This window comes from Paramisgurnus dabryanus, chromosome 3 (assembly GCF_030506205.2).
Source record: "Paramisgurnus dabryanus chromosome 3, PD_genome_1.1, whole genome shotgun sequence".
NCBI lineage: Eukaryota > Metazoa > Chordata > Actinopteri > Cypriniformes > Cobitidae > Paramisgurnus > Paramisgurnus dabryanus.
The window spans coordinates 10700947-10723907 of record NC_133339.1 but is presented as its reverse complement, the minus strand read 5'-3'; the positions used below and the strand labels follow the sequence as shown (position 1 = coordinate 10723907).

General features: G+C 37.1%; 1 protein-coding gene across 2 annotated transcripts in view; it reads right to left on the bottom strand.

The window, feature by feature from the left end:
- Positions 1 to 2274: 2274 nt before the first annotated feature.
- Positions 2275 to 22961, bottom strand: part of LOC135768869 (protein shisa-6-like) — a 97994-nt gene continuing 77307 nt past the window's right edge. The window contains exons 6-9 of one of the 2 annotated variants that reach the window (XM_065278222.1): positions 12096 to 12158; positions 10421 to 10441; positions 8590 to 8715; positions 2275 to 3711 (exon numbers count right to left, since the gene is read on the bottom strand). In XM_065278222.1, coding sequence (XP_065134294.1) covers positions 3089 to 3711; positions 8590 to 8715; positions 10421 to 10441; positions 12096 to 12158 — 833 coding nt within the window. In that variant the 3' untranslated portion in view covers positions 2275 to 3088. The remainder of the gene's footprint in view (positions 3712 to 8589; positions 8716 to 10420; positions 10442 to 12095; positions 12159 to 22961) is intronic. The other variant, XM_065278223.1, reaches the window with a different exon arrangement.

The following is a 22961-nucleotide window of genomic DNA, read 5'->3' as shown; positions in this document are numbered from 1 at the left end:
GGCCCTAGTTTTGGCACCTCTGTGTTAGGGCTCGACCCAAATAATCCTGAACACAGAAATGTGGAAAAACTGTTTAGCGGTGTAACTTCATAAGGAACTACACAGTTTGCTGCAGTCTTTGTAATGTGTTTCAGCAATACATTTCTAACATTTATAATGTGTTCAAAAATTATCTGAAATTAATTTATATTAATTCACTACTTATGTACTTGCGCATAACAGAAGTGAATGTTGTTGCCAAGACAACTATGTTATTGTTAACACACATCAAAATAAAACGTATAATGTAATAACTGCACGTAATGTAATAAGTGTTAAATTATTATTGTAATAAAATCGTGTAAATATTTTCTCCAAACTTAATAAAATCTTGAGCTCATAATGCAATAAAATTATTAAATTATGAGAAAGGTATTACATTATAAACTCACCAAAAATATTGTCATAACTAATAATTTGAAACATTGCAAATGTATTATTAGTGGTGTTTGCGTTTATTTAAAGCATCACTATTATTATATATCATAGAGACATGGGGTGGGCTTATTTCACTAAGCATAATCATTGGTGGATGCCAATACTCTCCCTAGCAACCAAACAGAGTACCCTAGTAATTATTTAGGGAGCTCTATCCACCTTATTTTCGAACGCGGAAGTAAGTGATGTGACGTATGTTCGTTTCAATAGCCAGCCGGTAGAAAACAGTGTCGTGGGAGCACGCATAAAACATGATTTTTATAGTTAAAGTAAATATTTACTACAACTGCATGTATGAAGCAGTGTGAGGATGAAATTAAGAAGTGGCTTGATATATGAAGATATATTCGATATTGTTGCTCAGGGGTGACGGGTCTTCAATGCGCAAATATAAAAGCACAGAGACATAGCAGTATCTTTACAATGGGAAAGTCATTCGAGTGTTTGTACATGGAAAAGACCAAGACTTTGTGTTTTTAACCTTTCAGGCAATGGTTGAAAATGTCACAACTGTCCCTCTGGTGTGAGTTTTTTTTTTAAACGGCAATTTTTAATGGACTTAAAGTTAAAGTGAGTTTTTATGGCACCACATCAATCTTCACGCGATCCGACAGTCAGCAGCATCTTTCTCATTTAACACATTGTAAGTTATTTGAACAAACCATAATAAACATATTAAACTACTACATGTATTCAGTATTGTTTTCATTTATGAGAATATTACTATGCAGTAGATAATTCATGAGATTATGACATTTTTGCTCACTTTGAGGAGGACAAAGTCACTTTTGGCTTTAAATGTATGGGCTTGCATGGTATGAATCCAAAAGCACGGTCGTGATGTAATATTTGTTTTACAACTACATTTCTCATACAATAACATTTTATTATATTGAAACATGTTTATTATGAACTTTATTATGTTTTGAGAAAATGATTACATTATGAACATTATTTTACAATAATAATGTAATACTTATATATTATGTGCAGTTTTTACATTATGAGTTGCTAATCTTTTTTTTGGATTTCAGCTTAGTCTTAATTTATTATTTCTTATATGTTAACTAAATCGCTTAATTTATTAAAATCATTGAAGCATCACTTATTTGGTTTATTAATTCTGTGCAGCGTCACTAAACTCCTCACTCTCGCAATGAATTGTGGGTAATATCAGCCATTATAGTGTGCATGGATCTGTACTCATGATACTCATTTCACCTAACATACTATTTGGGACATACTAATTCTTATTTCGAATACTATTGGAATAGTATAATGAACAGTAGGCAAACTAGGACGCATGGAAAGTATTTAGGAAATACGTTTTTATCCATTATTTCTCACATTAAAAAAGAAAAGGATTAAAACAGGTCAATTTTGCAAGAACATATTTCAATTTAAAATAAATTTTATTAAGACCTCAATACCAAACACAATCAGAATGGCACTTATCTCAAGAATCCCTCCGAGTCATCTGGCACAACTGTAGACAATCAGTACTGAAGCAGAGCATCATGGGAAATCTCTGATAGACTGACAGTAAACATCATGAAAGAGCTACTTCACATGTTATTCATTAACATCTTTCTAAAGGGAATATGCTGTTTAATTTTGTATAATAGCCTATTAAATGCATATCTTCCATCATCATTATTTATTCAGCACCAATTTTCCTCCCGTGCTTTCGATATATTGCGTACGTTTGTTTAATTAACACTTGAGAGATTTCGTGTTGGACAAACAAGAAAGGAAAGGGAATATATTAGTATTCAAAACTGGGAGACCATACGTACGAATGGCTAAATCAACCAAATTTATTCACAATTAGTCTACAAGTACAGGTTAAAAAACACACACACACATTACTGTACACATTTGTGTAATCAAATATACTCTGGATGGCTCGATTATGCTAGAAAAAGTTTAAACGGAACAACGAGAAGTCGAAAAGTAACCCACGAAGCAGCTAACTGAGCATATTTACAATCAGCTACGCGAAACGTAACATCACATTTCTATTGAAAACTTGATGATGATGGACGTATCGTAGAAGAAACAAAAGAACAGAGATTACGCGACAAAGGAAAACCGATTGCAGATTTATTGTGCTTTTAAACCCTTTCCCCACTTCGTAATCGAAATGGGATGCGTTTTTAAAAGAGGCACTCGATAAGTGCTAACTTCACTTTATATAGAAGAATTGCTATAGCTATGATTAGGACTTGAGTTACAAATCATAAATCTATATACGGTTTAATTTCTGTATGAATAAAGTCCACAGCAGTTCAATCCACGACCCAGACAACCGCATTTGGGTTTTCGTCTCGCTTTCTTCCGATCCAGGATCCGTGTGCGAAGCCCTTGTGTTTGCTCTACGTGTGAGGAGATCCGGGCTGCTTCAGGAAAGCTGACCCAGAACCGATGGAGTGAAACGTTTGCGCTTGAAGCAGGAACAGGTCAAGGTTGGATCCTTTTAAAAGAACCCAGTTGAAAGTAGGACACCATTTTAATTTGAAAGTTTCTCGAGCCGGATCTCAGCTAACCCGCAGAGCACTGCGGCGATTGTTTGTTGACATCATAGTCACTTGTTTTCATTCATCTATCGTTCTTAAACAGTTACTTCATTCTTACTAGCGGTTCTGTACTGGGGTTGGTGATGTCCCGGTATATACTGTAGGTGGTCTACCGTGTGCATGCGGCGGTTGGCGAACGCTTGCCTCTTGTTGCCCACCTGCGCGCTGCTAACAGTCAGAGTGTTGTGGGATTCGTTGGTGCTGGTGGGGTGCGAATGCATCTTCATCATTTTGTAGTGTCGGTCCATGACCGGTGTCGTTGGTATGAACATGTCCGTTTGGGAGATCGCCCGGGACATGGCCTTTTCCCGGAAGTTGGCCCGTCGCAAGGACAGCATCTTTTCTGGCGACAGCAGAGGATCCTGGGAGTGAAGTCGATCGGCTGATAACAGTTGTTCCTGGGAGAGAATGCGTCCATGGTATGGAGAGAGACCACCCGCGCCTCCGCCGTACGAGGACAGGTATTCCCGGTTGGGTTTGGAGCGGGCAGGGGACAGCACGTGATCTTGGGACATGGCCCGCTGCACGCGCTTGGGTTTCTGCCGCTGTGCTGGAGGTTCCACGTTCAGCTTCACCATGTGTGACTGCAGGTTGCCGCCGCGGGAGGGCTGGTCGTGCACATGATGCTTTCGGGTGTAGTACTCATCATCTTTATCACCTGAGAAAGAGAGAAATCTTACAATCAACTCACAGACAGAAGACAATGGTGATGTGATGACAAAGGTCGCCCTCCTTATCCACCAGTGCATCTATGGAAATGCCCCCCCCCTTATCTGAAAGAACTACTCACACCTCTAACAACAACCTGACCCCTCCGTTCAAATACCTCAAACAGCCTCGTTATCCCCAAGACTAAGCTCAGCACCATGGGTGATTGGGCTTTCAATTCTGCTGCTCCCTGTATCTGGAATGCCCTCCTCGACCATCTGAGGGCACCTCAAACTATTGAGACTTTAAAAAAAGGACTGAAACATTTCTTTTTAGGAGAACTTATGACTTTTAACTACACACCTTTCACCCTTTTATGATCATAACTGTAGCACTTTGAGATTTGCTCCAAATGAAAAGTGCATTACTATCGCGCCCCCTAAGGTGACATTTTTGTAAAAAATCTAAAGTTTAGTTTCATGTGCTCAGATGAAACTTTCGTGTGCTCACATGAAACTTTTGCCTAGTCATGTGAAATTTTGATGGGCTCACGTGAACTTTCGCATACTCACATGAAACTTTCATGTGATCACGCGAAACCTTCATGTGCAGATTTTTTTTAAAGTTTAGTTTTGCATGCGCATGTAAAAACTATTGTGTGTGCACGTGAAACTTTTGCGTGCACACATGAAACTTTTGTTTTCACGTGCGCACGCGAAACTAAATGCGGTAGTTTCATGTGCGCACACGAAACTAAACTGTATTAAAAAAAATTCTCCATGTCCCCTTAGGGGCTCCGTACATTACAAATAAAATGTATTATTATTATTATTATTAATTATTTCAAAACCTAGATCTAGTGATCCAAGTTGTCTCCATTAAACTTTAAGATCTGTCAACCTTGTCTCACACATATTTGCCGACATACAATATAAACCAGCCTGATCTCGCGAGAATTCGTACATATTTTACGAGCTGGCTAATTCGTATCAATTCATACGAAGTTAATCGTGCAAAATCGTACGATTCTCATAAAAAAAAAAACTAAACCGAACCCTGCACCTAACCCCAACATCACAGGGGTCAAGGCAAATCGTACCAAAACTTACGATTGTGGTCGCATGAATTGATACGAATTAGTCAACTCGTAAAATATGTACGAATTCTATCAAAAACCACCTCAAAACTTTTTTTGCGAATTAAGGGATTTTTATTTGAAATTTGGCATTTCCATCAATCTTATGCGATACTTTAAAATGCGCATAAAGTCAGGGTGATGGAAACCCAGCTATAGTGTCTAACGAGCCAGCAATGACCTCTTCAGATAAAGGCATCTTTAATGTCATACATAATGTAGTTTTTTAAAACCTGTTGTTAGAGAAGACCACCCACTAGCCACATATGTTAAAGAGATGAATCTGTGTTGTGTGTGTTAAGACAGATATAGATTTACTACAGAAGTGTTTACATCAGTAATAAAGACATGATCTGATAGCTGGCTGCTTCTGTAGTTCACAATTACCATCACTGACGCTGCCGGGCTTTGGCAGGCACTGAGCAAACCCAAAGGCCGATGGTGGCGATGTGAGGGCATGACATTAGAAATGAAAAGGTCATGTGAACAAACCTACAGGCCACACGCTTGCTATTGGTCACTCTCACACCCATGAGCTCAATTATTTGCTTAGATAAAACCATCACAAATCAACACGCAGTAATGCCACAAGATCCAGACGCTGTACATGACATTCCAGGATAAAGTGGATTTCCATGCCAATGTTGGGCCGACCAATCCAAGAGAACGGTGAATGCAAAACACCTTCAAACACGTCGGACTGAGAGATTGTGAGGTAATGCTATAAGATAATAATGCTAAAATAATTTCAATTTCCTGATAGAAATAAATTTGACAGGTGTGCGACGATGATATGAGCTAAAGACAGGGACATGAGGCGACTCTCATTATTCCTGTTTTTTATTCATTTATTGTATAGAGGTAAGTCCGTGCGCTATTCTCTTATGTCATTAGTTTGTAGCATTAAATCCTCATCTCTCATTTATCATGCTAAATATCTTCATCTTTTCTTTCCTCGTTGCCCGTGAGAATGCGATGCTGTGTTAGTCATTGTCAAAGGACAGAACAAAAGCGCGTTTGGGGATTTTTATCTTACAGCATAAAAATATTCATTAAAGATGAAATGTGTAATTTCCCTGGCACCTTGTGAAATTGCATGAAAAACAGTTTTTAGAAAGTCAAACAAGCAATTAAAGTAAGATGGGAGACAGAAGTTTACCAACCATCTCTCTGACCCAGCGGCTTATTAAAACAGTGAGTAATTGTCCTGCATTAGCAGTCATTAATCTGAGCTCCACCTCCCTGCTTAACTCACATCACATAAAGTCCTGAATTACTCAAGCACTAGAAGACAGGAAGAGTACAGAGCGATAAAATTAATGTGGATGACAACTAAGATCACTTGGAAGAATACGATGAGAAATGTTCACATTGATATTGAGATTAATATGATTAATAATACATTTATTTCTTGGATAAACCCCTTGAAATGCACTGGTTGGTTTTCGAGGGGGTCCTAATGTATATTATATATATAGGTCTGTCAAAAGATTAAATTTGAAATTATTTTTTATATATATATAAATACACATACAGTCTACAAAATATTAAATAAAGTGTGTTCAATACTTATTCCCTGTGTCATTTCACTTTATTTATTATGACTCAACTTGTATACTTAAATTTGCTGATTTCTTTGTATGAATTCAATATTTGGCTTGATGGCTACATCTGGTGGATATTTTGTGTCAATAGGCCACTTAGAAATCCCTTTACTGATAAAAATGCTGATGTGTCAAATACTTATTTTCCCTGCTATATATATATTTTATATTATAAATATAAATAAAAAATATACCTAAATATTTTTTTCATACAACAAACAGTACACACACACACACACGCACACATATATTATGCAAACACAAACTTTAATAGTAAGAGGCAAAATATTAGTTTATGATGCATTCTGGTAAACTACATCTGCATAATCACAAACCGGGTAGTGTGAGTTTTTGTTTCCGAACACTAAATGTAAAACACTGTTTAGATCGATATAGTACACTAGTTCCAATTTTTATTTCGCAAAAGTATATAATCAATATGATGTTTAAAAGTCAATTTAGGATCCAACCATAAACCTCAATATTTAATTTGATCAAATATGCCTACAGATTCACACACCAAAGTGAGCAGCTCCGGTGCGGATCCGGCCCGGAGTCGTCTGCTGCACTGAAAAAATTATTCATTGAATTTAATAAAAATTTTAAGGTAAGTGGTTGCAATCAATCTATTTAAGCTACATTTAAACAAAAGTTTTATATTTTATTTTACGTTACTATAAATGTAGCTTAAATAAATTGATTGCAGCCACTTACCTTAAAAAAATTGATTAAATTCAATGAATCATTTTTTTCAGTGTGTCTGGTACAAATACACATTATATTACGAATTATGAGCTTGTAATTTAAGCATATTTCTTGTACCAAAGACCATAAGATTATATTTTCCTTTAATAAGTACAAGTTTATAAGATTTAATTTGCAGGATATTTAAAACAAATTGGATAAAATGTATATTTTGTATTAACATAGAGATATTGATGTAAAATTGCCCCAAGGAACATCCCAGCAAACATTTTATGTTTTAAAAACATCTAATAGCTGTCCAAACACAGCCCAGACATCTAGGCTAAAATTTTGGCAGTCATTTAATAAATGTCTAACCATAGCCCAAAATAAATAAAATAAAATAAAATAAATAAATGAAACCAAACACCTTGTAATCACTGTTGACTTTGTTTACAAGATGAAATATCAGACATATTAAAAGCTATTTTAGCAAAAACGACATGTATAGAAGTGGGTTACTCATACCCTGACTATCTTGGATCTATAGTTAACCTAGGTGGTTAAATAAAGGCTATTGTTTATTGCTGGGACACATGCATTGGTGATACTCATCTGAAACGTATAAGTAAACACAAGATTCAGCTGAGCTTTCTGATAAATCCCATTGCTGTCTTAGATAAACAATTGAGACTGAAAAGGTCTCTTTGCAATTTTTCGTCCTGAGTAGTTTGAAGTGGTTTTATCAATGTACAATCCTGCATGAAAGACGCTCTTTTCTTTGTGCTGTGTTTCAAATATCATTTAGTTAAAGTGCATCTAATCATACGACCTCTGTATGCCAATACTTTATTCATTCATATTGGCCTTTGTATTTAATGAAAGATGTCTTCTGGCAACGTCCAGTGGTTATCTTTCATTAAGCAGGTGCTTTTTATTCTGAGAGGAACACAATGTATTTATTATAGGCGAGTGTCTTGCTGAAGGTCAACAGAATGGGGATTGCAAAAACTTTCTAATTCAAGAAACAATCCTCCGGCTTTAAACCTACGGCAATGTAATTTAAATATCTGAGTTGATTCCCCAGGACAGCAATGATATTAAACGATGAGCAATTTGAGACTTTTGCTTATGTCTACTGCTTCACAGATTTTTCCCCTGAGGAAAACATCTTCACATGGGGCTCTCTGTTTAGATTTGTCTCGATACTAAAATCTGCATTCGAGAGTCAGAAATCTCCAAACAAACTTTTTTCATTTATACTCCAAGACCACAATCTGAGCTATGTAGTCCACATTCATTTTATAAATTCTCACCAAGGTCAAATGCTTTAAAAAAAAAAAAAAAAAAAACTAAAAAAACACATTACTTTTCTATGTGTATTGATATTTTCTGGAATTTTTTGTTTCTCTCACCCTCTTTTTCTCATTGGAAGAACATACAGTGAAACAGGGCAAGTACTCACTTAATTCTGCTTTTATGGCCATTTCATATGAGGGAGGGAGATGAGTGAGGTTCTGGAAAGACCGTGAGAATGACAGATCGTAAGGTTCAGTCTGAGACGTCAGAATGTTGTTCATCCTTGGCTTCTCTGTAGGGTCAAAGAAACAGAGGCAGAGAGAAAGAAAGATGAAACACATCAACAGAATGTGTGCATGAAACTGTGACATCTGTCAGAAAACACAGCATGTGTGCGCGTAAGAGCTTGTTTAATGATAGCGAATGTAACTCCAAGCAGCTGCTCATCTAGTCAAACAAAACACATTTTCTTATTCATTCAGAAAAATATCTACGAAAACATAAACTACATAAATGAGAAAATAAGACTTTCAGAGACTATATCTTGAATTAAGACCAGTTTCTTACACATTTGCATTTTTAAAGCATAAACCAAAATTAAATTTAGTTAAAATTATCGTTCTAATGAGAAATGTTTTGCTGTGTCAAACGGACATACACAATTTTGCTTCTCAAGTAAATGTACATTGTTTTAAGGTTGTTTAGGTATTTTAAATAGAAAACAAGACAAAAATAGATTATTTTCGGACCCAGACAACTATTTTCGATAACATCCAGACTTTAACATTTGTGATCTTGTCAAACACAGAGAAACTGTACACACACAGAGACCACCACAGAGAGACTATACACACACAGAGACCAGCAGAGAGAGACTGTCCACACACAGAGAGACCGTACACACACAGAGACCAGCACAGAGAGACTGTACACACAGGGAGACCAGCACAGACAGACCGTGAACACATAGACCAGCACTGAGAGACTGTACACACAGAGACCAGCACGGAGAGACCGTGAACACATAGACCAGCACTGAGAGACTGTACACACAGAGACCAGCACAGAGAGACCATACACACACAGAGACCAGCACAGAGAGACTGTACACACACATAGAGACCATACACACACAGATGCCAGCACAGAGAGACTGTACACACAGATGCCAGCACAGAGAGACTGTACACACAGAGACCAGCACAGAGAGACTGTACACACAGCGACCAGCACAGATAGACTTTACACAAACAGAGACTAGCACAGAGAGACAGAACACACACAGAAGCCGGCACAGAGAGTCTGTACACACAGCGACCAGCACAGATAGACACTACACAAACAGAGACCAGCACAGATAGAAATTACACACAGAGACCAGCACAGAGAGACCGCTAACACAGAGACCAGCACGGAGAGACCGTACACACACAGACCTGCACAGAGATAGAGAACACACACAGCGACCAGCACAGAGAAACCGTAGACACAGAGACCAGCACAGAGAAACAGAACACACACAGAGACCAGCACAGAGAGACCGTACACACAGAGACCAGCATAGAGAGACTGTACACACAGATACAAGCCCAGAGAGATCATACACACAGAGATCAGCACAGAGAGACAGAACACACAAAGATCAGCACAGAGAGACCGCTAACACAGAGATCATACACACAGAGACCAGCACAGAGAGATCATACACACAGAAACCAGCACAGAGAGATCATACACACAGAGATCAGCACAGAGAGACAGAACACATAGAGAGACCAGCACAGAGAGACTGTACACAAAGAGACCAGAACAGAGAGACTGTATACACACAGAGACCACAACAGATATAGCCTACCGTACACACACAGACAAGCACAGAGAGACCTTACACACAGAGACCAGCAGATAGTGACAGATCAACAAAAAATTAGATCCTACATTCACATACATGATGGGACAGGAAAATAATACACATGTACAACATGTGTACTGCTTACCGTAGTACTCTATTCTGTGTCCTAATAATCCAAGTGAGAAAAACAAAATCAGTAAAAAAAAAAACGTTTAATATTTTACATGATGTTTACCCACTGTGGCATAGATAACGTGTGATGTGTTTTATCATTCTGAGTCAGAAGTTGCTGTTTATTTGGAAACTCAATATTAAGCCAAATACAGAATTTGACCTGTTTTGTGTTTTTCTTTCAAAAAGTCTCAAACCATCCCAATTAAAATCCCCAAATTGTTAAAGGAGAGTAAATCAATCAGTGTTACTTAACTTTACATTTACCTGCGCTAAGTTATCCAGTGTCCACATCTAGTTAAATTAAAGCATTATTCTTCAAAGTTACATCAAGCTATTTTCATAATTTCTAACATGTGCAATATGATGACTGTTATTATAAGCTCTTAATTAATGTATGCTGAAATAAATATTGTTTTGAGGTCTATTTATCTGAAACAACAGTCTGTGATAGTAATTATATCAAGCCAACAGCTTGAAGTAGAAACATAATGTTTGTGTTTCTGGGCCAAAGTGACTCAAAATGATGGAGCAGATCACATATTATTATTGAAAGACGTGGGCTGCTGAGAGTCATCCGGGCCAGATCGGGTTAATGTAAGTGTACTCTTCTCTCTGTAATGAACTTCATGAGCTGATAGCAGCACAAAAGACATTTAATTCAATACAGCGCAGGTGTTAATGGTCACCGTTCCACCGTGACAGCCGTGGCCAAAGTGTGATTACACACTGTAAAAAAATTCCGTAGAAATTGCAGCTGGGTTGCCGGTAATATACCGTAGATTTAAATTTTTGTTTTTAACTGGCAACATTTTGTTCAAAGTTAAATGAACATTAAACATTTACAAGTCGTTGTCTTTATAGAGTAAAACTAAAAAAACTGCATCAAGCAAAACATTCTGGGAAACAAAATCTGAAGCAAAAAACAGAAAAAGGTTGATGATGACTTCTGGTTCCCAGAATGCTTTGCATGAGGCTGTTATTGTATAGTTTTATTCTGTAAAGATAAATATTTGTTAATATTTAAAATTGATTGAACTTTGAACAAATTCTTGCCAGTAAATTACATAAATGTAAATCTACGGTAAATTACCGGCAACCCAGCTGCAATAACATTGTAATTTCTACGGAATTTTTTTACAGTGCAGCCTGACAAGCCTTTTCAAACCAAATCACATTTGGGAAGAGGGAGATACGGTCGGAGTAAATACAATTGTGGCTTTTCAATAACTGTGGAGATTCGATTAACATACTGTTTGTTACGGAAATCCTCCTGCTAGCGAGGCCATTTACAGGCTAAGCTTTTAATTTCCGTGTTTTTTCACCGTTTGATAAAGGGTTTCTCTGATCTCAAGGACTGTCAGGGATTGAGCTTATCAGCGCTTATTTGATGAGGCTCATTATGAAAGTCATTTCTGGAGATAAAATCTAGCCTCATTAATAATTTTAATCTAAGTGTGCTGATATTATAAGACATGTTCGTCATGCTAAAACCATCTGGATGTGATAGTTTTGCGATGTCTTAATAAATCAATTAAACTTCAGTTTAGCTCGGTGTGGGTAAAGCATCATCATGACAGGTATAGCAGACACGAAACGGTTTTCAGGATTTTCTTCTGAACGTTTAAAAAAGCTAGAAAATAACTTACCAATTTTTGGTGTGTGTGAACCGGTGAGATCCAGATGGCTGGTGTAATCGTGCTGATGATTATCTATAAGAGACAATAAAGAATAAACTGGTGTGGTTAAATGTATTTAAATGAGTTAACCATTATGTGACCCTAGACTGCAAATCCAGTCATAAGTCGCATTGGTATATTTGTAGCAAATGCCAAAAATAATTAGGATATATTTTATAAATTTCCTACAGTAAATATTTCAAAAATGTATTTATTATTAGTAATATGTGTTGTTAAGGACTTCATTTGTACTTTAAATGCAATTTTCTCAATATTTAGATTTTTTGCACCCTCAGATTCCAGATTTTCAAATAGTTGTACTTCAGCCAAACATTGTCCTATCCCTACAAACCATACTTTAAGTGAAAGCTTATTTCTTCAGATTATGTATAAGTCTCATTCTCAAAATTCAACCTTATGACTGGTTTTGTAGCTCAAGGTCATAAATGACAAATTCTGTAGTTTTCCATAGACGTTATGTAAAACCAATACAAACCACAGTACATTAATATAAGTCCTAACACGTTCTTTAACCGGCAGACATTTCTAGAAAACAATATCTGTTTGTGGACAGCAGAAACCGTCTGTACAGAGGAGATGAAATCCACAGAGGCTCGTCGATAACACGAAACGAAAAGTTATAGAGAGACAAGAGGTTAGATAAACTGAACTTTAATAACTGCTTCTTTTATCATTTTAACAAAGAAACAAAAAGTAATAAAACCAATATTGCCCCATAAAATCTACTGCTGCCAGACAGTTTACTCTTCACACTGAAATTACATTGTTTGCTGGAAGAGATTACGCAGCAATTGATAGATTTTTGGATGGAAAATGTGACGCTACGTGCAAGTTGCTAGGGTGTTTTGTTAGGTTGCTAGGTCACTGATAATTGTTTTAAATAGATGTAATAGTTTATCAGATATTCTGAATTACTGGGTGTTTTAAAGCGGACATTTCACAATATTTTTTTTAAGATGTCAAATAAATTATTGGTGTCCCCAAAGTACATGTGAAGTTTTAGCTCAAAATAACCCACAGATAATTTATTGTAGCATGTTAAAATTGGCACTTTGTAGGTGTGAGCAAAAATGTGCCGTTTTTGGGTGTGTCCTTTAAAATGCAAATGAGCTGAAATCTGCACTAAATGTCAGTGCCGTTGGATAGCACAGATTAAGGGGCGGTATTAACCCCTTCTGACATCACAAGGGGAGCCAAATTTCACTGATAAATTTTTCACATGCTTGCATAGAATGGTTTACCAAAACTAAGTTACTAGGTTGATCTTTTATACATTTTCTAGGTTGATATAAGCACTGGGGACCCAATTATAGCACTTAAACATGAAAAAATCTGATTTTCATGATATGTCCCCTTTAATGTACTGAAGTTAGAAATCTAGCAATCAGATATGCAAAATGATTTAGGTACAAACATTATTTTAAAGCTGTTAGTCTGACAAATACAGTAACAAAACACAGTATTGAAGATTCTGTCATCCATTTATCCACTAAACTTCTCTCTTTGACAGATTTCAATTCCATTTTTCGATCTCAAGTATGCACTAAAAGTCCCAGAAAGGTTTATAGGTTCTGAAACCTTATGAGAGTTTTGTTCTTGTCTGCTCCTCACATTCAATTCAACACATTTCAACATACAGTAATGGCTTCAATTTCAGCCACATCAAAATGCTGGCTTCAGAATATAATGCATGTCACATGAACTACTTTTAATGGTGCAATTTTGCCCTTTTTAATGCTTAACTTGTTTGTGGGCATTATTTTAAATTTGATTTAATCGTGGACACTGGTTCACACAAAACTACTAAAACCCTCTACTTTTTTAATTAACAACACTTGTAAGGTTGCAGAAGACAATCAATCTTAGCCTGTTTTAGCTAAATGCCCTCTTCAGCACAATGGTAACCTCTTAAAGATCAACAAAGATAAACATCTCTCTTCATGCACAAACCGAGAAAGGAGACACAAAAGCAGAACTTTTTTAAATGTGAACTGCTTTTGAAAATGTGGTAGATAAAAAAGAGACAATCCGCCATCTTTGGATATTAATGTAATAATGTATGAATAATGTATGAATCCTGGTTCTGTTGTTGATCTTTTGCTGCTGTTTGCATGTTTAAATAAAATAAAATATTTGTATTGTTTTTACTGGGTCACAGACAACCACAAACTGTATTTTTCCACAATGGCATCAGTTAACTTTTAATGTTCGGTTAACAAGCTGCAGTTGTCGGTCGAGAAGTTTGTTTTAAGTTGTCCTAACTTTAAAAAATAACGCAAACTTGGTGTAATTATTATTATTTTTTGAGTCCAAGCAATATTTCTGTATGCAGTACAAATGATTTCTCATACAAATTATTACATTACCAGACTGTCAGGGCAGCAATAATTTGCGTCATTTACAGGCCAATCACAAATAAAGGATAGAAAAGTACTGAAGTGCTTGTAGGCAGATGTCGACACGCAATGTGCGTTAACAAATATTTTTTCCTTTTAAAGAGCACCAATGTTATTGCTAAAAACAATGTTATGCATGGTTTATGGTTAAAAACACATTATTTAAAGGAATATTCCATTTTCTTAAAAGAAAAATCCAGATAATTTACTCACCACCATGTCATCCAAAATGTTGATGTCGTTCTTTGTTCAGTCGAGAAGAAATTATGTTTTTTGAGGAAAACATTGCAGGATTTTTCTCATTTTAATGGACTTCAATAGAGCCCAACATTTAATACTTAACTCAACACGTAACAGTTTTTTTCAACGGAGTTTCAAAGGACTCTAAACGATCCCAAATGAGGCATAAGGGTCTTATCTAGCAATACGATTGTCATTTTTGACAAGAAAAATAAAAAATATGTACTTTTAAACCACAACTTTTCGTCTAGGTCAAGTCCAGCGCGACCTAACGTAAATGCGTAGTGACGTAGGGAGGTCACGTGTTACATATATAAAACGCACATTTGCGGACCATTTTAAACAATAAACTGACACAAAGACATTAATTAGTATCAGTTGACATACAACAACGTAGGAACGGTCCTCTTTCAACACATTTGTAAACACTGGGGCGAAGTTTCGCGTTCGTCCTCCGTGACCTCTTGACGTCATGACGTATTGCGTGGGGTCAGCTGGGCATCACGACCGGATCTACATGACGAGAAGTTGTGCTTTAAAAGTGTATATTTGTTATTTTTATTGTCAAAAATGACAATCGTTTCGCTAGATAAGACCCTTATGCCTCGTTTGGGATTGTTTAAAGTCCTTTGAAACCCCTTTAAAAAAACGTTAGGTGTTGAGTTAAGTATTAAATGTTGGGCTCTATTAAAGTCCATTAAAATGAGAAAAATCCTGCAATTTTTTCCTCAAAAAACATAATTTCTTCTCGACTGAACAAAGAAAGACATCAACATTTTGGATGACATGGTGAGTAAATTATCTGGATTTTTCTTTTAAGAAAATGGACTAATCCTTTAACAAATACCGTACATTTTTGTAGCTCCAGATTTCAGTATCTTCCTGAAACAGATTTGAAACGCTTTGTGTCCCTGATTGGCCATTGTGATTGGTCTGAATACCTCTGACGTCAGACGGAAATGTGACGCTCCTTACCATGTTTGAAAGATTCACTCAATGCAATGCTAACAGGCGTTAACTTACACGCTGTGAGTCCAGGCGGGAGGAATTATGATAATGTCGGTCATTACTACATCACCAATCCCAGGAAGTAACACAGTTATTGCACGTGTGAAAATACACTGTAAAACCAAACAGTAAAACTAACTAATGTGCCAAAAAGTTTAGCTAACTATTATTTTTGAGTTCATTCAACATCTATCATAGATTTAAGTTAACAGTAAATATATTTTTGAGTTTTTACAACTACACAAAAGGTAAAGAGTTTAGGGAACTTGAAAAGTAGATTCAACCATAATTAAATTTTTTAAGTCAAAAAGCCCTCTAGTGGCGGTTTTTACCAAAAAGTGACGTCATCATTGAAAGGGCACTCAGACGTGTTTTAAAGCAACACTATGTAGTTTCCATGTAAAAATGACTTACAGCTCCCCCATGTGGTTGAAAAGCGCAACAGTGCCTGGTATCAGACACTCTTCTGCAGGCAGGGGGAGGGGCGGGGCTGTGTTTCCTACCCTCCACCGCCACTTTCAGAGTGTGCTTGTAGCAGCTAGGAGGCTGCTCAGGTTGCAGTAACAGTACAATTTGTCCAGTTAAAAGTTGTTCTATCACTGAAATAATTTCAGAGACATTATTTAAAGGTAAAAAAACTACATAGTGTTGCTTTAAACGGATGAATTTGCTCTTGGATGCAAATAATTACAAACTTTTGGTGGTTGTGATGAGTTCTATTTGCCAGGTAAGCTAAGAAAGAGTCTGTCACTGCAAATTTACTTCATTTTAAAGTTAAATCAACACCATTGGTTGAGGAGGTTCAGTTCCCTGCATGCTTTGCATGGGCCCGCAAAACGAGGGCATTTTTTTAAATTAAGTGATATTTTATGTGGTTTTTAGTAAACAAAAAGACTCCGTAGTGTTAAACATTTATTTATGTTGGAGATTTAGAAAAGTTTGCTATTTTTTTTTAGTTTTGTGCTTACCATTGTTCAGAAGTGTAGTGCCTGTGCTTAGGCTTTAGGTCAATAATGTGTTGCATATCATATAAACAATACCTATGTGAAAGTCAGCACTGAACTCAGTCTCAACACACTTTCACTGGTATAAAATTTTCATGAGTCACATGATATGTTTCTGTGAATTGTGAACAAAATTAAATGTTAGTTAGTTTACTTGAATATATTGAGTACTCTGAACTTGTCAGGTTTTCCAGTGTTCTGTTAAGTTGTAAAATGTAGATATTTGAGTACAGGAAACTTAAGAAAAACAAGGCAATCAGTTGCCACAAAATATTTAAGTAAAACTACTACTACAATTTAAGTTACATAAATTTTCTAATTTAATTTATATAAGACTTTATCTAAGTTTAGATATAAAATTATTTTGATGTGAATTGAAGTTGTCAGTACTCAAAACTTTTAAGTTGGCAAACTTAGAAAAATAGCGACAATCAGTTGTCTCAATTTTTTTTGAGTTAGTAGAACTTATCCGGGTTTACAGTGTATGACTCCCAAGTTGTCACTGGGGTAGTACCTTAAAAAGGTCCTAATATGTACCATAAGGTACAGATTAGGACTGGGTATCGATTCAGATGTTCCAGATCAATTCGATTTCGATTCACAAGCTATCAAATCGATTCGATTCCGATTCTCGATAAAATTTTAGATTCCGGTTCTCAGGTAGGTTTTTATACCCGATTCTCGATTCAACTCAATGAATATAGATTTAATACACATACTATATTAATAAAAAAGAACAGTGAACAGCAGTTTACAAGTGGGTAATTAATAAAAAGAAGTTAAAAGCCACAACACGTCTTGCTTGCGAAATCTAAAATGCTTCCATTCCTCCGTTCAATGTTTGCGGAAATAAATATGAAAAAAATCGATTCTGCTCTTTGAGAATCGATTTTTAATCGACCACGTTTTAAAAAACGATTAATCGAAAAATCGATTTTTCCCCCAGCCCTAGTACAGATATGTACTCTTTACATCAGGCACTAATATGAAGTCTTGAAAATGACATGAAAATGACAATCAATAAAAGATTTACTTCTCTCTAACTGATCAAACCATCTGGAAAAACTCAAAACACAAAGAGGATAAACAAGAAGTGTTGTGTAAAATCAGCGTGGAGCTGCAGACACAGCTTTGTTCAATCTGCTCTGTTGGGTGGATTTGAGTATGAAAGAGACAAACACGGATGATTAGGGCACATCCACAGCTGAAAACACAGCCCAATTACACAATGAAACACTGTATACTAAACGCCTAAAAGCCCAGCAACTGCCGTCCCACTCAACCAGCAGACTTTGATCCGGGGACCAATTATCCCATCTTCACTTTACTCCAGTAAATGAACTTGTTTCAGAAGCAAAACAGCTTCCCTGCTTAACACACACATACATACACACAGACTAAACAACCAAAACTTGCTTTTCATCACAAATGACAATGTGCCTTTGAAATTCATGTTTCTAGACAGCACACCACAAAAACCTCACATGACACCGGAAAAACATTAAGTACATTTTCTCAAGTGCAAGAAGAAATAAGTCTATAAAGTCTGGAGGAATACTTGAAATGCATTTCGTGTTGGACTGCAGGATCACGCAGAGATGATAACAATTAGCTCCCAAACAATTTCAACCCAGCAATGACGGAAAGACAACAGACGCGAGCGAACTCCGGCAATCCCAACATGCCTGCGTTTTAATGGAGTTACTGGAGAACACACATTAATTTGTTTCAGACTTCAGGGTGCCCACTGTAAAATATAAAAATCATCCAAGTAAAATTGAAGCGTAATTGCTGCCTGAAGCTTTTATTTATAATGAAAGTTAAAAGTTCATTGCACTTTTTGACCATTTTTAATATTGATGATGGAAATTCACGTTAAAGTCCCCCTGGGGGAAAATCAAGTTTTATTGTTGTCTATGTCTATGTGGTGTTTCTAATATGCTTTAAGACAAGCCATGTGCAAATTCATCGTTCAACCCCACTGCTGAGTATTTTCTCCATAAAACAGTAGACTCTCAAGTGTCATTCCCACAGTTTAAAATCGCCTTTTAAATCGTTTCCATTATGGATATTATGCATGGATGCTTCAGCTCTGCGTCTGTGAGGCTCACACCTGTAAACATCAGCGCTTAAAGATTAGTGCTGCAAATGAGCAGTGTGAAAACCGAACTTAGCAGTTATGTGTCTGAATCTAAAGGATTATTAGGAACACCTGTTCAATTTCTCATTAATGCAATTATCTAATCAACTAATCACATGGTAGTTACTTCAATGCATTTAGGGGTGTGGTCCTGGTTAAGACAATCTTCTGAACTCCAAACTGAATGTCAGAATGGGAAAGAAAGGTGATTTAAGCAATTTTGAGCGTGGCATAGTTGTTGGTGCCAGACTGCTGGTCTGAGTATTTCAAAATCTGCTCAGTTACTGGGATTTTCACGCACAACCATTTCTAGGGTTTACAAAGAATGGTATGAAAAGGAAAAAACATCCAGTATGCGGCAGTCCTGTGGGCGAAAATGCCTTGTTGATGCTAGAGGTCAGAGGAGAATGGGCTGACTGATTCAAGCTGATAGAAGAGCAAATTTGACTGAAATAACCACTCGTTACAACCGAGGTATGCAGCAAAGCATTTGTGAAGCCACAACACGCACAACCTTGAGGCGGATGGGCTACAACAGCAGAAGACCCCACCGGGTACCACTCATCTCCACTACAAATAGGTAAAAGAGGCTACAGTTTACATGAGCTCACCAAAATTGGACAGTTGAAGACTGAAAAATGTTGCCTGGTCTGATGAGTCTCGACATTCAGATGGTAGAGTCAAAATTTGGCATAAACAGAATGAGAACATGGATCCATCATGCCTTGTTACCACTGTGCAGGCTGGTGGTGGTGGTGGTGTAATGGTGTAGGGGATGTTTTCGTGGCACACTTTAGGCCCTTGGTGCCAATTGGGCATCGTTTAAATGCCACGGCCTACCTGAGCATTGTTTCTGACCATGTCCATCCCTTTATGACCACCATGTACCCATCCTCTGATGGCTACTTCCAGCAGGACAATGCACCATGTCACAAAGCTCGAATCATTTCAAATTGGTTTCTTGAACATGACAAAGAGTTCACTGTACTAAAATGGCCCCCACAGTCACCAGATCTCAACCCAATAGAGCATCTTTGGGATGTGGTGGAAAGGGAGCTTCGTGCCCTGGATGTGCATCCCACAAATCTCCATCAAATTGATTTTTTTTTCTATTAATTGACGAGATAACTTGTCAATGGCGGGGAAAGAGTTAAGGTGAAGGGTCAACCTGAGCACAAAGCATTGTGGGATGCAGTGCTTGTTGCGTTTCAATTTGGCTACTAGGTAGGTGTAGGAATTTCAGATACTGCCAGACAACAATCACAGGCTATCTTTGATCGCAAGACCCTGATAACACCCGGCTTTCGATCTCTCTCTACGACAAAGGACCACTGTTTAGGAGCTATGATCATAAAAATCATCACAAATGTTTTGCAATGGCCATCTTTCATCAGAGACAGCAGAAACCGTGCAGTGTGAACATGGCATAAAACAAAACATCAAAGCTTATTGTGTCCAAAAAAATTAAAACGTTGAGGGTGATGATATTCCCAAATGATGGCCCACATCACTTTCTCTAAGAGTCGTGCTTTCAAGAAGACACTTAAAAGCCTGCTTACGGATGTTAATTAAACATTGAGAGATCTCAGAGCGACCACTTCAGTAACACACTGTACAAATACACTTCAGCTGACCTTATTAACAACATTAGCAACATTGTTACTTGGGAATATATTCATCTACATAAAATACAAAACATAAATGACTGTCATTCTGACAAACCATCTCTCTAAAATCAATCTTTGCATAAATATACTTTAGTAATAGTAATGTTTGTTTAAAGCACCGCTAATTATGATTTGACAGTAATTTACTGGTAAAACCTGTGGTAACCTGTGGCAGATGTTGGCATCTCTAGTGTTAATTGCAGTACGTTTTAACATCACAAACACACATAAACATCTGTGGTCTGTTGCTTTAAGTGCCGAGCGTACATCAGGGCCAGTTTCTAAATGTAAGTGCCCTACTTTGAGTGATCTACAGGGGAAACTGAGCCATTTCACAGCACTCAGCTGGCATCGGGGATCAAACCGCTCTGCAAGTCTCTGCCTCCCCCCGCAAGCGCCGCTTTTAAAAGAGAGCTCTAATTTCTGTCTCTAACAGATGGAGGAACATTCATTTCCTACTTTAATGAATTAAATACGTCCTATCCAGAGCTTTTATACAGAGAAACACAACTACGCCAAGATAAACTTTTAAAAAACATATGTAAAAGGAATAACACATTTCATATTCAGCAATGACGTTATGCTGATCAGGGTGACACAGGAGTGAAAGCAAAGAAATCCGTGACAGATAATGGACAACGCTCCAGCATCTGCAAAGTAAAGCTGCTCTCCGTCTCTCACTGGGCTTATTTGTAGAGATAAGCACAGATTTAATTGATGTCTTCCTCAATTAGAAAGAAGTAACATCACTCAAAACTGTCCTTATCTCAACACACCGATTCCTTCCACCGCGAGCTGACGCGTCATGATGTCCTGAAGAAACACTCAAAGCATTAAAGCACAAAACAGTGACAGATTTTTTAAACACAAAAAAACATTAGTAGACAAAAAATTAAGGAAAGGAGGACAGTTTTGAGCAAAAACAAATACACTTAGATTTTTATAATTTTTGAGAAATTTAAAGATCACAATGCTTCAGACAAAACCCCATGTTGTACAATACTGTAAAACATTTGATACTGAAGTCACACTATAAAAAATACTGGGTTAACTCTTTCACCGCCAGCGTTTTTTTAAAAAGTTGCCAGCCAGCGCCAGCGTTTTTCATGATTTTCACCAAAGTTTAATGCCTTCCAGAAAATGTTCTTCTTTAAATATATAAACATAGAATATACCAAATGAAAGAACAGACCCTCTGCTTTCAAACAAAAAAAAAAAAAACGTTTCATCCTAGCTTCAGTAGTTCTTTTGTAATCAGCTTTTGAATATGGGTAGGTTTCTGCAAAAACACCACATTTTGAGCAAAAAGCCGAAATAATTCAATTTTTGTGACAAACTTTTCATAGAGATCCCATTCAGAGCGATCTTTAAAACAGACACGGACATGCAGCAGCTTGCCTTAGGGCAATACTTCCGGGTTTAAAAAGTTGCGGAAGGGCGCCACCTGGTGGATAATAGCGGTATTGCGGAAAGACAGAAAAACTCGTCATTGGCGGGAATGCATTTTCTCTTGATTGACGAGATATCTCGTCAATGGCGGGGAAAGAGTTAAACAGAAGCGCAATGGCGCCTGGTGACTTCTCTTCCGAGGGGCGCAAATTCAAAATATTGTTCGAAGTGTCATATTTAAAATATGTGTTTGTTGGTCATGTAAACCATGTGTATTATGTGTCTTGTCAAAATAAGTGCCTGCTGCACACGCGTCGTAACCGTATTTGATAAAAGAGACGCTCACGTTCACAAAATACTCGCAAGTATCTTTTAAACCCAAACTCTGATTATGCATGAGATTACGATCTGTCAAATGCGAGCGTCTCTTTTATCATAAATCCTTTAGACACATGTGCGGCAGGACACGTGATGCGCAGAACACATATTTTGAAATGACGAGCCACACACATGACGGACTTAGGGTGGCCATTCGTGCCAGTTCCGCAGGACACGTCCCGAACAGGATACGGTAAGAATTAAACTACAATGATTGTATGTCTTAAAATAAATAAATCTTAATTTTCTAATGTATTTTAACTGAAATGTAAGAATCTCAATGGCGTATGCGGTCAAGCAACGCGACTTCCGGAGAACGCACCCGAAATCCTGTTTGGGATGTATCCGGCAGAACTGGCACAGATGGCCACCCTAGACCAACTACATACATGTTGTGACGAGCTCCACATCGTGCACCCTCGATAAAGAAGTCACCGGCCGCCTCTGCAAAAGAGACATCTGAAAGAAGTCTATAACAAACTTTATTGTGATCATTACACAAAGCAAACCAAAGCAGACAAAGCCACTTTTAATAACCGTCAATACATTCATACTTTTGCATTTTCTTGTGTACAGCAATAAAACATTAAACA